The following is a 13,705-nucleotide window of genomic DNA, read 5'->3' on the forward strand; positions in this document are numbered from 1 at the left end:
ATGAGTTCAAGTTATAAGAAAACAGGTGAGTGGCTTTTTTCCCATACTGAAATAGCAGGAACCTGCAGTTCTGAATTGGGGGATTTGGCAAATAGTGACCCAATTGCAGGCCTTTGACTACAGGGAGATACTTACTTTCCATCAGAGCACAGTACCAGGCCATGGAGGGCGATTGGTATTTGGATATTTAAATGACAAATGCTGTGTGATGATGCTGGGCCCATTCCACATGTAGGAAGGTGGCATTCCCTGGGAGGGTTCTCGAGCTTATGAATGTGCATACGTTGGCACCAATGCTGCTACTGGACCGAACCCTCAGCATGAAATTGAGGATTTTATGCTGATCTGAGATCATATCAACTTGGCAGGTCTCAGTGGCCAAAATCCACTCAGAGGACCAAATGATAAAAGATTTGGAGAAAGGTTTCTTCCCATGTCTGACACTTATGACCACATTTTTAGAAAGAGGACCCATGGCATATGGAAACAAATCGATCAAGAACGAGTGCTGCATGAAGGGAACTTAGGTTATGGTAGGAGGCCCCCACTTTGAAACCATTGCAGAAAATAGGGGCCAATGCTGTGGGCATGAGCATGGTGCCAGAAGTGACAGTGGCTAAATATTGTGGCCTTTGGGTCTTTGGATTCTCTCTTATGAACAAATCAAAATTGGACTATGAATGAAACCCACATGACTGCCAATCATAAAGAAGTACTGATGGCTGGGCAGCAAGAAGTTGGAACAATTTGTATTCTTGTAGAAAACATACAGTCATCATCGGAAAAGACTTTTTGACCTCTCCTTCCCTGCTGCCTATATTTCATTCCAGATAGTGGCCAGCTTTTAATCCTTGCTGAGCCACTTCCCTAAGGTGTTGGTAGAAGAAATGTGGGCATTTCAGGTCCTTGGAATATCTATTGATCCTATTAGATGCCCCCCCTTATGTTTTCTAATTCTCTTTTTTATTCCAGTGGTCCCTTTTCTCACTAAAGTTGGATCATTCCATTGTAGCTTCTAACCCACAGCCAACATTCTTCATTCCACCTCTAGTGGATGTTAGGGTTAAGCCCACATGGCACTAAAGCTGCTGTGAATATTTTGAAAGAACTACTACTCTTATATTCCCCTCCTATGACTCCTGAGACTTTGGTCCCAGACCAGTGTGTTTTAAAAATAGTACTATGCAGAAATAAAAAGATAGCCAGGCAAAAAATAACTAAATAATAAATAGCCATAGATCTCATTCTGTTCCCTAAACCCATCATCTGTCAAGAGGCAGGATAGCATGTTTCATCATCAATTCATTTTACTCTTCAGGAGTTCTTAAAAGCTTTAGTTGTTCATTTCATGTTTATAATATTGAGGACAGATTATGAACTGTTTTTTTGTTTGTTTTGCTCATTTTGTATCAATTCTATATCAGTTTTTCTATGTCTTTCCATGTCTCTTTGAAATCATCTTTTTCCTCATTCCCTACAGCAGAATAGTATTTCATTACAATTACCTTTCAGCAGGGCATTCATATACCTGGGTGTTATGGGAAAGGAAAAAGGGCAGAGCCTAATCCAGGGGTGAGTCTGGATAGTCTTTGAAGGGTAAATGTAAATTGTTCCTCTTCTCTTTCTATTGCAGCAATGCACTGATTCACAGATGGACAAGTGAAATACCCACCATTCTTATCTCAATAGGAGGCAGAGGATATTCATCTGTCAAGCACAGACAATAATGGATTGGGAAATCACTTGGACTCTTTTGCTACTTTTCAGTAGGGGGCTGGGAGAAGAGAAAGGAGCAGAAGTCTCCAGATTTTCCAGACACTATTCAGTAACTCAGAATCCTGGGAATTTGCTTGGTCTCCTAGCTAATGAATGGTCTTGGTTACCACTTTCCTCCCTCCTCAGGTTGGGGAACCCAGGCCTTCGCAGCCTTGGGCCCCCTGAGTCAGGCTTGGCTAGCCCTGGCCTTGGCCCAAGTGACACAGTTCAGACCCAAGACACACCAGGTCCTGAGGTAGTCTTGTCAGAGGCTTAATGTCTTCTTCATCTGGTCACTTTGGTTGGGAATTGATGGGAGGAAGGATGTCCAGTCACCAGGAGAGAAAGATGATTCTTTCCCCAGGATCAAATCTTGGTCAGACCTTCCCCTTTCCTGTCTCAAGACTGAGAGAGCTAACTGCCTCTCAGTCAGAACCTTCTGGCTTCTCAAAATTCCAAACCTCTTGGGGCCCTCCCCTGTTGAGGTAAGAAGATTCAGTAGCACTTCAGCCTGTCACTTTTCTTTAAGTTCAGACCTCTGTCACAGTATGGAATATTTTCCTTGTCAGATTTATGGATAAGAGAAGAATTTATGGCTGAATAAGAGATAGTATTACAAGATATAAAATGGATCATTTTGATTATATCAAGTTTAAAAGATTTTGCACAAACAAAAATAATTTTATAGCAAGTTTCTCTGATTAAGACTGTTAATAAATTCACAAGAATTGGTCATTCTGCAATTGATGGTCAAAGGATATGAACAGGAAGTTTTCAGAAGAAGAAATCAAAACTACCTATAGCCAAGTGGAAAAAATGCTCTAAATCATTCTTGATCAGAAAAATGCAAATTGAAACAGACCCCAGATACAATCTCACACCTATCAGATTGTCTAACATAACAAAAAAAGGAAAATGGCAAATGCTAGAGGGAATGTAGGAAAATTGGATCACTGATGATGCACTGTTGTGAACTGATCCAAACATAGTAGAGAGCAATTTGGAAGGGCAAAGGGCTCTAAAACTGTTCATATTTTTTGATTTAGAAATACCACTAATCAGTCTGTATCTCAAAGAAATTAAAGAAAAGGAAAAAGGGTCCTTATATACAAAATTATTTATGCCAGCAACTTTTGTGGTGACAAAGAATTGAAAATTGAGAGGATACCCCTCAATAGTCCAGTGAATTAGCAAGTTGTGGTATGACTGTGATGGAATACTATTTCAGTCAAAGAAATGAAAAGCAGGATGCTATCAGAAAAAATCTAGGAAAACTTAAATGAACTGGTGCAAAGTGAAATTAGCAGAATCAAGAGAAAATTGTTCCCCAAAGCAATATTGAATCTTCTCCAGGTTAAACTTTCACTAGTTGATTACAGTATGATAGTCTCAAGGCCCTTCACCATTCCGATTTCCCTTCCCTAGATGATTTCTAATCTATTGAATGAGATAAAATTAAGTAATTCTCAAAGTAAATTAAATCTGTAAATAAGTCTTTTTCAGCTTCAAGGATGTCTAGTTATTTTAGGACCAGACATTTCATTTCAAGGGCATTGTCAGGGTCCAAGAAATAAGGAGACAGCCCAGCTGCAAGCTGCTCTCTTATCTCCTCTTACTCTTAAAAATTTAGGTTAATACTCTTACCCCTTCCCATATGATGAGCTCATGTATCTTTTTTGTGTCATGAAATTTTTGGTTTAGAATTCACACCTAGATTGTAAGTCCTGTCCCTCAGACACAAGGGGGTGTCCAGACAGAGGAGAGAGGTAGGGAAGTCTCAAGTCAGGAACCTATATAATGTTGGTATTTGGATCCATTAGGATAATTTGCCTTTTTCATGATGAAAAGAATAAACTATTGATTCATCTACTTTCATTTTCTGATTCCAGGTTTTATTTATTTGAGTGGAGCATTCATGCTTGTTTTTATCTCACACACTAAAAATGTCCTTTCTAGAATATGACATATGGGACCGAACAAAATATTAGATGTAATCTGAAAAAGGCAGGATATGATGGAATATTAATGCCTATTTTGGGGCAGTTTTTTTAAGACATTAGATCCTTTAATGTAACCATTAATGTTAGCTTATTTTTAACATATTTTATTTGAATAATACTAAACCTTATCAGTTTATAACCTCAATTTCATTTTTAGACTACCAGAAAGCATCCTGATAATTGATTAACAAATTTTTAGTACTCTAGTCATAGTGTCAAAGAGTATTGTTGTCCCATTCCATCCCCTACCTCGCATATTAAGGCCAATTATGTTCAAAGAACACTCCTCTTACCTCCACCTCAACTCCCACCATTCAGAAGTAATGAGTGCAGCTGGAAAACTATGAATGATAATTATTAATTCCTGAAAAATTTGTTTTCTGCTAAGTTTTTATTTGAATTTTCATCATACATTAAATCTTCTACTAAAGGACTATTGTAAAAATGTTTCAATTTAATTAGGAATTGTTGGTAAAGTTCAGGTTTGACTTAGAAGAAAATTTCATTATAATAAAATAATCAAACATGTCTAAAATGCAAGCCCTAGGAATTTGTAGACAGAAGCAACCAGACTTTCTCAAAAAACAAGATGATTTTTTGCCTTTCAAATATTAAAGAAACATACAGAGAAGTAATAATTTGAAAAAAAAGTTAACTTCTAAAATCTCTTAAAATAAGCAGAATTTGCAGAAATCTTTGGGCATTCCTTTTAAAAGTTTTTGAAATTAGAAAAGACATTCAAGTTGTTTCCCCAAGGCAAAAAGGATAGTTGTGAAATTAGAATGAGGGAATCTGATGGTTGTCTTTCAGAGGACAGAAGTAATGGGTAGGTACCTTGCTCTAAGATCAATCCAAATGACCTACAAGGGGAGTACTATACTCAGACTCTTTTCTTTTCTGTTTTACATTCTCCCTCCACTTCTCTGACAATAGACCTGACTCTTCTTCAGATTTATTAAGGAGAAATAGGAAATTGAATGTGAAAATTCTAAAGATGAAGGGAAATTATACCCTTCTAAGTCAGCATGACTCTACCAAAGGGGACCACAAGCTTCAGCTCTGCCAGACAAAGTAAGCCTACCATACAACAAAAACTTCAAGAACCAGGGCAGGTGACAATGATTTCTTTCCCCAAGAAAGGTAGCACCTATAAAACTAAGACTCTAATAAATTTTATTGGACTGAATTACATTGCATCTCAGTGTAGGTGGGACAACTTTGAAATCCCAGTTTCAAGGTTAGCATTTGCAGTCAGAGAGGGAAGTATTTTTTATTTTTTCCCTTGGACATCTCAAGACATTTCTGATTGGAAAAGTCTTAGAGCAGGTAGACTTAAAGTCCCAACTTAAAGTCCCTCATTACTTTATCACAGGAAGAGGCAGATTTCAGGAACACACCAAACCCCTTCCCCTTCAGTCCTCTTCATTTGACTGGGACACAGTAGTCCAAAATGGCCATTAGAACTTGCTGATTTGTCACCCAGACAGTCCTTGTTTATAGATAAAAGAGAAGCCAGCTCCCCTTCCCCCTGAAAAAAAGCCAGCCCAGTGAGATGAGGCCTGAGGTCCGGAAGTAAATTACCTTAACTTGGAAGTTGGCTGACCTTCAAAATCCACATTTTATTAAAGGCTTCCAATGAAAATTACTATGATTCAATATTAACTAAATGGAAGAAAATGCCATTACAAACAAAGAGAACTAACAGGCAAGTTATCTTATTCTTATTACTAGAATATTTTCAGGAATAAATATGCTTCTGAGAAGATTAAGTATCCATGACAAAGCAAGTGGGGGGATAAGGACAAGATAGATCATAAGATTCCGGGTAGGCCTTTTCCTTCATTTCAGAGAGGGGTAGATGTTCATCAACATCACAGTTGTCTACTCCTACTACCATTTGTGGTTCAGCAGAGAATCATAAATAAAAGCAAAGGGTTTTCAACAAGTCTTAAGCTTCCACCTCCATGACCATTGAGAAATCCCTGTCTCCAGTAGCTCCCATAAGAAGAGTTCATCAGTGCTTGTAGAGGATAGAAAGGCTTCACACAGAATCAGAATGGTCCAATGTAGAGCTGAACGGGTGGGTTGGAAGCTTTAGATGTCTCTTCCCAAACTTTCTCCCTAAGCATAGGCTTAACTTCCTTTGTTTGGGGTCTTTGACTACTCACCTCTTTGTCTAGTTAGTATGCAAATAAAGTTTCAAAAGATTTTTTAAAAGTCATTTAATGCAAGCAATTCTAATTCTTTATACAATAAATCATCAATAGATTCCTACACACATCTATTTTCATTCTGTCCTCAAAAATCAAATTCCTACCTGCATATAGGCAAGAGGCTTCAAACTAGGCCCTCCATTAACTCATTTAAAACCGAGGGAACCATTCTTTAATATGTTTTGGGATAATATAGAGGGAAAAGCAGGTGTAATTTCTGCCTTCAATAAACAAGGGATCCATAAATTAAGCACAGGTGCTCAGGAAGAGTTTCTGGAATTGAAAGAGGTCTTTCACAATTGTCCCACACCTGGAGTTAGAAAGACTTAAGTTCAAATCTGCCTTGAGATACTTACTAATTGGGTGACCCTGGACAATTCACTTAATCCCCATTGCCTAGCCCTTACTGTTCTTCTGCCTTTGAACTTGTACCTGGATTGATTCTAAAATGGGAGGTAAAGTTTAAAAAAAAAAAAGTAGGTTGCTTGAAAACTGGGTGATGCTACAATGGCAGAAGAAGGGGGATGGAAAAGGATTAAATGAGGCCAACTCTAAGAAGGAGAGTGAGGTTCTTCAGGGGTAAGGCAGGAGAGGAAGGGAGGAAAGGAAAAGGAACAAAGTCAGAAGGACTGGGGTCAGAATGGGGCCTGGACTCATAGGGTGGGATGCACCCTCACTATAAAGCAGAAAACTGGCAGGTGAAGGTGCAGGAAGGATTCTTGCTCTCATCTCCTGCCTCCCCCAAAAGCTATTTTTACTTATTTTGAAATTTACATATTTTGGAATTTGCTGATCTGTAAACTTCTTGCTTTCCCCAGAAGAATGCAAGCTGCTTGTGTGAGGGGACTATCATCTTTGTCTCTGTAATGCTAGCTCCTAGCAGTGTCCAGCCCAGAGCAGGGCACTAAAGAAATACCTGAATTAAAACAAACTGAATCTGACTGACTACTTCCTATGGGAAATGAGCCATAACTGGGAAGGGAAGCACACCAAGAGCTCTCAGCAGCAGAGAGGCTAAGGAGAAGCAGCCAGAGATAAACTCTTAAAATCTTCCATCTCTACTCTCACAGGCCAAAGACTGCAGGATCCACAGAGGATTTCAGAAGAGCATTGGCAGCTTCAATACATTCACCCAGGGAGGAGTCTGCAAACACAAGAAGATGGATGAGAAGACTAGTTGCTGGAAAAGCAGGGAAGTGGGTTCTCTTCCCCAGCCTGTAGCATATTTCCTTTCATCCCTCCTTCCTTTAGTCATTCTTTCTCCCCTTCTGTCCTCCCCCAACCATTTCGACCTCCAGCAAACATCCAGTCAGCATTCACTATGCTTAACAGAAGGTGCTGTATCAGGCAGGCTGTCTACCCCAAGTCATGCTCTTTTCCTCTCTCTGCATCTCCTAAATACTCCTGTCACCTTCCTGGGTCCCACAAACACTTCTGAGGTAAATATTCTTGAAGCCAGAGGAGCAAATAGCTCCAAGATCAGTCTTGGGCTCATCTATGGGGCTAAAGTAGGAAGGATGCAGGCAGCCAGCCTGACAGAAGAAATGTGAAGACAGGCAAGGCCACTCTGTCTAAAACTCTTGCTATCCCACTGCCATTTCCCATTGGTATTTACAACCGGCTTCTCCTGTCCCCTCTAGGTCCCTCATGATCTGAGTCATTCCTCTGGTCAAGAGACCAAAAAGGGGGAGCAGAAGGGAATCAGAGGATCAGTCTTCCATCTCTCACCCTACACAGACTAATGAGGGAGTATAATAGTAAAGTCTCCTGATTCATGAAGAAATGCTTACCAGAATGAGCCTGGATCCATGCCACAGCCTTCTTTTCCAGAAGTTCCCATTCTTCTCTCTGGCCCCAAAAGCTGCTGTGCAGCCACAGCACAGCCAAGATAGTGGCCCAGCTTGGGACATCTTTACTCTGGAGGATATACAGAACCCAAGCCCTAGTGTCAGGGTACCCCAGAAAGGAGCAGACAATCCTTTGCCTGACTCCTGGCCCAATCACAGCTAAAGAAATAACTGATCCCAGAGAGAATATCTATCTCTCCTTCCTGGTCCCTTTCTGAGCACCTAAACATAAGAAACTACACTAAGCTGTAAGTCCCAGAAAGGGTTTCCATCAACCTCTCTCATTCACAGACCCCATGTCTGTAGGCACTGACTCCCATCATTCTGCCCAGAGGGGGGTTGTTCTCCCTCACTCCCTCTCTCTTCTATTTCCCTCTCCACACCCCTCACCCTTTCCCCTCCCCTCTCTGGAGTCTCACCTGATCAGGCAATGCAGCCAGTGCAGCCTGAACACTCACACCCAGGACTGAAGTCAGAGCTTCATCCAGTTCCCAGGAACCATCTGCCTTCTGGAGGGAAATCAGCTGTAGAAGTGGAGACTCTGGAGGGGTTAAAGCTGAGGGGGGAAAATATTAAATTATATTATCATAAATAACCTCATAGCAACTGAGGGGAGATGTCATTCTGTAAACATGTGATAGACACAAAGCAGACTACATTAGGAGGGGGATATAGAAGGGGCCCTTGTACTATCTCTGGTTTGAGAGACCTCAGGTTTCATGTCCCAGGGGCCTAAGTCAGCACCAACCACCACCAACTTCCCAAGGCTTTGTTGGGTTCCAGAAGGGCCATGGCACTCATGAATGCCACAGGGAGCCAGACCAAAGGATCTCTCTTCCAGAAAGGAAATCTTGGGAAAAAATCAAGGAACAAAATACTTTCTGTGGCCATTGAAAATAACTGTAAGTTCTTTTAAAATATTTTTGTATAGCTTGAACTTGAAACTGAGTTCTTAAAAGACATTGGGGAAGAGACAGTGAAGTGGCTCAGTGGATAAGTAGCCAGACCTGGAGATGATAGGGTGAGGATTCCAATCTGGTCTTAAATGATTCCTTAGCTGTGTGCCATTTTTTTAGTCAACAGATTCACAACCTTCAATTCTTCACTCCCATTCATATCACACAGTCAAACCCATGGTCACATCTTATGTCTCCCTCCCATACCTCTCTCATTCCTTTCTATCCTCCTACATGATTATCAACCCAATTCAGGACCCCTGAATGCATTCTTGCATTGTGTAGCATACCAGGTATATTAGCATCTTGAAAGTATTATTGGTATATTGATATTGTATCTTACATGTTCATATACCAGACTCATGGTCATGTTACTTCTTGATTATTGTATTTCCAAATATTCAGTCCAAAGGACAAAAGAATTCCTGAGAAGGACATTAGTTGCCACAAAGTCCAAGCTCCTACCTTCTCAGACCACATTCCATACCAAGTCACATGTATGACTAACCTCCTACTCTTTGATCATGTGGTTGTCAATTGAGCCAATGTTAAATCCTATGTCATGTCACATGTTCATTAGTTACCTCCCACTCCACATTCCTGGTTTCTTCAAAAAAAAAAGTTTGGGAACACCTGAAGGTCAGAGAATACCATCAGAGGAGCATGCTGGATCCCATGTATTTTAACTCTTTGTTCCTTTGTTATGTTCTTTCTCTCCCTCTCTCTCTCTCTCTCTCTCTCTCTCTCTCTCTCTCTCTCATCCCTTCATCCATTTTCCCTCAGTTTTCATTCTCCTTCTCAGGTGTCCACCCATGAAGATATTAATTAGGAACTGCAGGCAGCTCCTACACATGCTGCCTTACTGGCCTCACTGCCTGAAGTCTCTCCTCTCTCCAGTCTATCCTCCAAACATCTCCAAAAGTGATTTTCATATAATGTAGTCTGGCCATGGCTCCCCTTCTTGATGAACTCCACTGATTCCTTAGAAGCTCCCACATGAAATACTAAGAAATAAGTGATAGCAGATCCTAGGAAAAAATGGGGCTGTTTGGTGTCAATCTGCATGAACAAGATTCCTCTCCTTTTACTGAGAGTCATAATATGTATTGAAGATTGGAGCAGAGAAGAGAGAGGAAGGAAGAGCTGAATGCTCAGTCAGCAGGAAGAGCAGATCTCTGTGAAGAAATGATATGGTCTGGGGGACAAGGCAGCTAAGCAAGGGCCACAGTGGTGACATGGAAACAAATCAACTTCCCCTAATACTTTTCAGAGATAAAGCTATGTAGCAGTCCACCCCCTAGCTATGGGCAAGGGAAACAGTTGGTATGTACAGATTGCCTTAGAAGAGAGCATGCTCAGTCTTGAGCATGCTCAGTATTGCACGTGGCTGGGAAAGCCTCTGACCTTTGACCCCAGCTTCTCCCAGGTTAGGCGGGAACACAGGTTTCTTTGTGCTCACCTGGTTAAGAGAAACCACACCTATATCTTGTCATTAACCAATGATAATCATCCCTATGTACTATGTATATTTGCATATAAATAGGGCCCAGCCAGCTTCGCCTCACTCTCTTCTGCTCTTGCTCCCTTCCAGCTCGCACTGATGCCTGTCCTTGCTGGAGCCTGGCCTTTGGCCAGGCTCCATCTTTAATCTTTCTCTATCACCTCTCTGACCTGTGTGGTATTGAATCTGGATCTCTGGACTGGTAAAAGCCTTCGGAAGGGTCCTTTGATCAGAGCTTGGCTGTGGCTCATTGATAATTAATAAAGACTCATTCCTGCCACCTCATATCTCTACTTCGACTCTGTCATCCCCCTCGTGGTATCTAAAACTTCTATCCTTTCTCTATCTTCATACCTTAAAGCTTCTCTCTCCCCTCTGAGGAAGCTTTAAGCTACAAAGAAGTAACAGTTAGGAGCAAGAGATTTGCTGCAGATAAGGAGTAACAACACAAAGATGAGTATACCTCACCTCTATCGGATTCCATAGTGAAACTACATGGCATTTCAGGTGAGAAGGACCTTGTGAAATTTTCATGCCTGGAAGAGTTCTTTTTTTTAAAGGGATGTCCAAAAAATCCTATAGAGAGAATAGACCAAAGGAAAGTTCTAAAAAGGACTGTTACCTCTGGCAAATGTAATAATAGAACATTTCAAGTCACAGAGATAGCTATCACTCCATTTATCATCCTCACCAGCATCAGCACACAGACCTCCTTGGACAAGACAACTGGAAAGTGATTGAGTCATCAGAGGACTACCAAATGCCATAGGAGCTGAAATCCAATAGAACAATAATTGAGATCAGAACAGACTCAGGATCCCAGGGCCAGGCAAGAAATCCAGAGGAAGGAATACTATTCTTTTAGGGATGTGTCCCCTGGCATACTCTCTCTTCTAGTTATGAGATCCTCTCCTAAGAGCTTCTGCCTCTGCAGTTCTCAAACTGGCCCCCATGCCAACTGTTGAGTGAGTTCCTGAGATCCTCTTGGAAGGTAATACTTATTTACTTGCCATCCACACATCATTTGGTACCCATCTATATAACTATAGCACATGGGATACAGGAATAAAATGATTGCAATTTTAGCAATTATGACTGTTTTAAGCTATGATTTCGGCTAACAATGTTAATATTCCCATATCCTCTTTAATTCTACTCTAAAATTTCCATCTCCCCTCTACCCAAGAGATGCTTTTCTCCTCCTCCCATCCCAACAGGAAGGCCACTCCAATATAAAATCTCAAAACAACACACAGGACTTCCAGACATTGAAAAAGGCCTAAGAACCTACTATGATCTTCCATGACCTTTTTATCTCTAATAGGATCCAAGGGGCTCAGATCTACCCTATGTACTCATGCTATAGGAAGTTATAAGAATAATCCATCCTGTTCTAACCTGCCATGAACTTCATTGCCCTTGGGGACATATAAGCCAATGGAATATCCCTCCGAATTAGGGGCCCCTGAATGGGCTCGTTGAGCTCCTTATTGATAGCAATGTAGGCTGTGTGAGGGGAGACAATTCCTGATTGGAGGCTGATATCCACCACTTTTTTCTTCTCTTCTGCAGTATCCTGTGAACTTCCTTCTAGGGTCTGGATCAAGGACTTGGCAGCCAGGCGGTGAATGGTAAGTCTGGAAATGAAAGAATCTTCTGAGCTACTTATGCAGACCTGGTCAGGCAAACTTAACCCTTAATTCCTCAGAGTTCCCTCAATATCCAAGGAAAGTAGATGAGAAAAAAAGGAAAATATGAATGATGAGTCAGGAGAAAGATTACTGAAAAGGGGAGGAAGAGAAGCCTCAAGTACAGGTAGGAGAAAAAAGGAGGAAGCACTGTGGATTCTTACTTGTCATCTGCCTTGGGATCCAGGAAGAATGGCATGGTGCTCCTAAAGCCATCACCTTGGAAGGTATACTCAAGACATACCTCACCTGCTGCCTCTTCAAACTATAACAAGATAAGCAGATAAGTCAGATAGTAGATAGCATATTAAAGGAAGAGGCATGGCCAAAATCAAAAGTATATCTCTTGAGTTGGAAGGGATCTCAGAGGCCATCTAGGCAAACTCGTTCAATTTATAGAGCTGTGGGGTCTGGAAGACAGATCATATGTCAGGAGAATTTGAGGTGATCTCTGAACCCAGGTCCTCTGACTCTAGAGACATATACTACATGGGATCAGAACAGAGAAATGTTCATGTCAAAAACATTACTGAGGCCCAGGTAAACCAGGAAAGAAAAGAAATTGGAACACTTGTTCCTTGCCGTCATATGCCATACACACAAATCTACCCACTGGTAGAAAAAGAAAAGCCCAAGACAGTATTTGGACATTAGCTACAACTATAGTATACAAAAGTAAGAATGTGGACTTACTGCATTGGCTCCTTTCAACTGGGCATAGACAATTAACCTCTGACCCTGGAAGATGACAGTAGGAGCTGGGGAGAGCAAGGTGGTCTCCAGCTCAGGAGGTAGAATCCAAGAGAGAGAGATTTCCTGGATCACCGACTGCAAGGCTCGCTTTAGGGATCGAAGGGCCTGGAGGAATAGAGTAGAAGCTACAGAGCTTGCAGTATAAGGCATTTCTAGATAGGTAGGATTTCAAGGGAGAGGATATTGATGACATAGGATAATCAAGGGACATACCCACAAGCATGAGAAGATATTTCCTCTTCTTTGGACATGTAAGAAACTAGGCTTCAACCTTATTCAAAAATTTTGAATAGATCACAGCTCCCTCTAAAACCCCCAACTTTTTTGTCATATAGAGAAAAATTGAGTGTGGGATTTTTACAATAGGAAATGAAGCATAGAACTAGACTCTCCAGGGAAGCAAGGAAAGGTCTAGAACTCCAAGGCTAGACTCAGTCATTATAACTTTCATCCCCTTTATGTTCATTTCCCTGAAGCACCTATTTGTCATAACCAAAGAACATCCTGGATCCCTCAGCACACAGTGAGGTCACCCTTCCTTCACAGACATCAGATTCAAGTGCTCCTCAGAACTGGAGCTGCAAAGTCTCAAGGATGACAAAAAAAAAGCTCCCACTGCTCCCATCCTGGCACATTTCCCTAGCACCTAAATACAAAATAATGCCAGAGTACAGGGCATGGGAAAAAGAGTTCTCCCTGTTCAGGTAACTATTACTCTGCCTCAATCTAGAGCAGATGATTAAAAAAAAAAAAAGAACCATGACACCTTGGGCTGCATTCTGTCCTTGCCCGTGATGAATTCTGCAGTGCCTCCAGCTGCCCGTGCAATGCCTTTAATAAGGCTGGTAGAAGCCCCTTCTCCAATTCCAAAAGAGAAACACCTATAAAGAGAACAGGGCATGCTGGCCAAAGAAGTTTTAGAACGAGCTGCCTGACTCCAGGTTCACTGGGGAAATAGAGTACAAATGGTCTAAGGCAGGGCTGGCAAAACT

The 13,705-nt window shown here is 41.3% G+C and overlaps 1 protein-coding gene and 1 pseudogene across 2 annotated transcripts in view; one reads left to right on the forward strand and one right to left on the reverse strand.

Moving 5' to 3' along the window:
- On the forward strand, window positions 1-796 carry LOC130458968 (purine nucleoside phosphorylase-like; annotated as a pseudogene).
- Window positions 797-4,328: 3,532 nt separating this feature from the next.
- Window positions 4,329-13,705, reverse strand: part of LOC100030191 (von Willebrand factor A domain-containing protein 5A-like) — a 28,122-nt gene continuing 18,745 nt past the window's right edge. For both annotated transcript variants that reach the window (XM_056794177.1, XM_056794179.1), the window contains exons 11-19: window positions 13,480-13,594; window positions 12,654-12,818; window positions 12,125-12,225; window positions 11,671-11,909; window positions 10,964-11,044; window positions 10,741-10,848; window positions 8,235-8,371; window positions 7,759-7,885; window positions 4,329-7,112 (exon numbers count right to left, since the gene is read on the reverse strand). In XM_056794177.1, coding sequence (XP_056650155.1) covers window positions 7,033-7,112; window positions 7,759-7,885; window positions 8,235-8,371; window positions 10,741-10,848; window positions 10,964-11,044; window positions 11,671-11,909; window positions 12,125-12,225; window positions 12,654-12,818; window positions 13,480-13,594 — 1,153 coding nt within the window. In that variant the 3' untranslated portion in view covers window positions 4,329-7,032. The remainder of the gene's footprint in view (window positions 7,113-7,758; window positions 7,886-8,234; window positions 8,372-10,740; window positions 10,849-10,963; window positions 11,045-11,670; window positions 11,910-12,124; window positions 12,226-12,653; window positions 12,819-13,479; window positions 13,595-13,705) is intronic.

The sequence above is a fragment of the Monodelphis domestica genome, chromosome 4, assembly GCF_027887165.1.
Source record: "Monodelphis domestica isolate mMonDom1 chromosome 4, mMonDom1.pri, whole genome shotgun sequence".
In the NCBI taxonomy this organism is placed as follows: Eukaryota; Metazoa; Chordata; class Mammalia; order Didelphimorphia; family Didelphidae; genus Monodelphis; species Monodelphis domestica.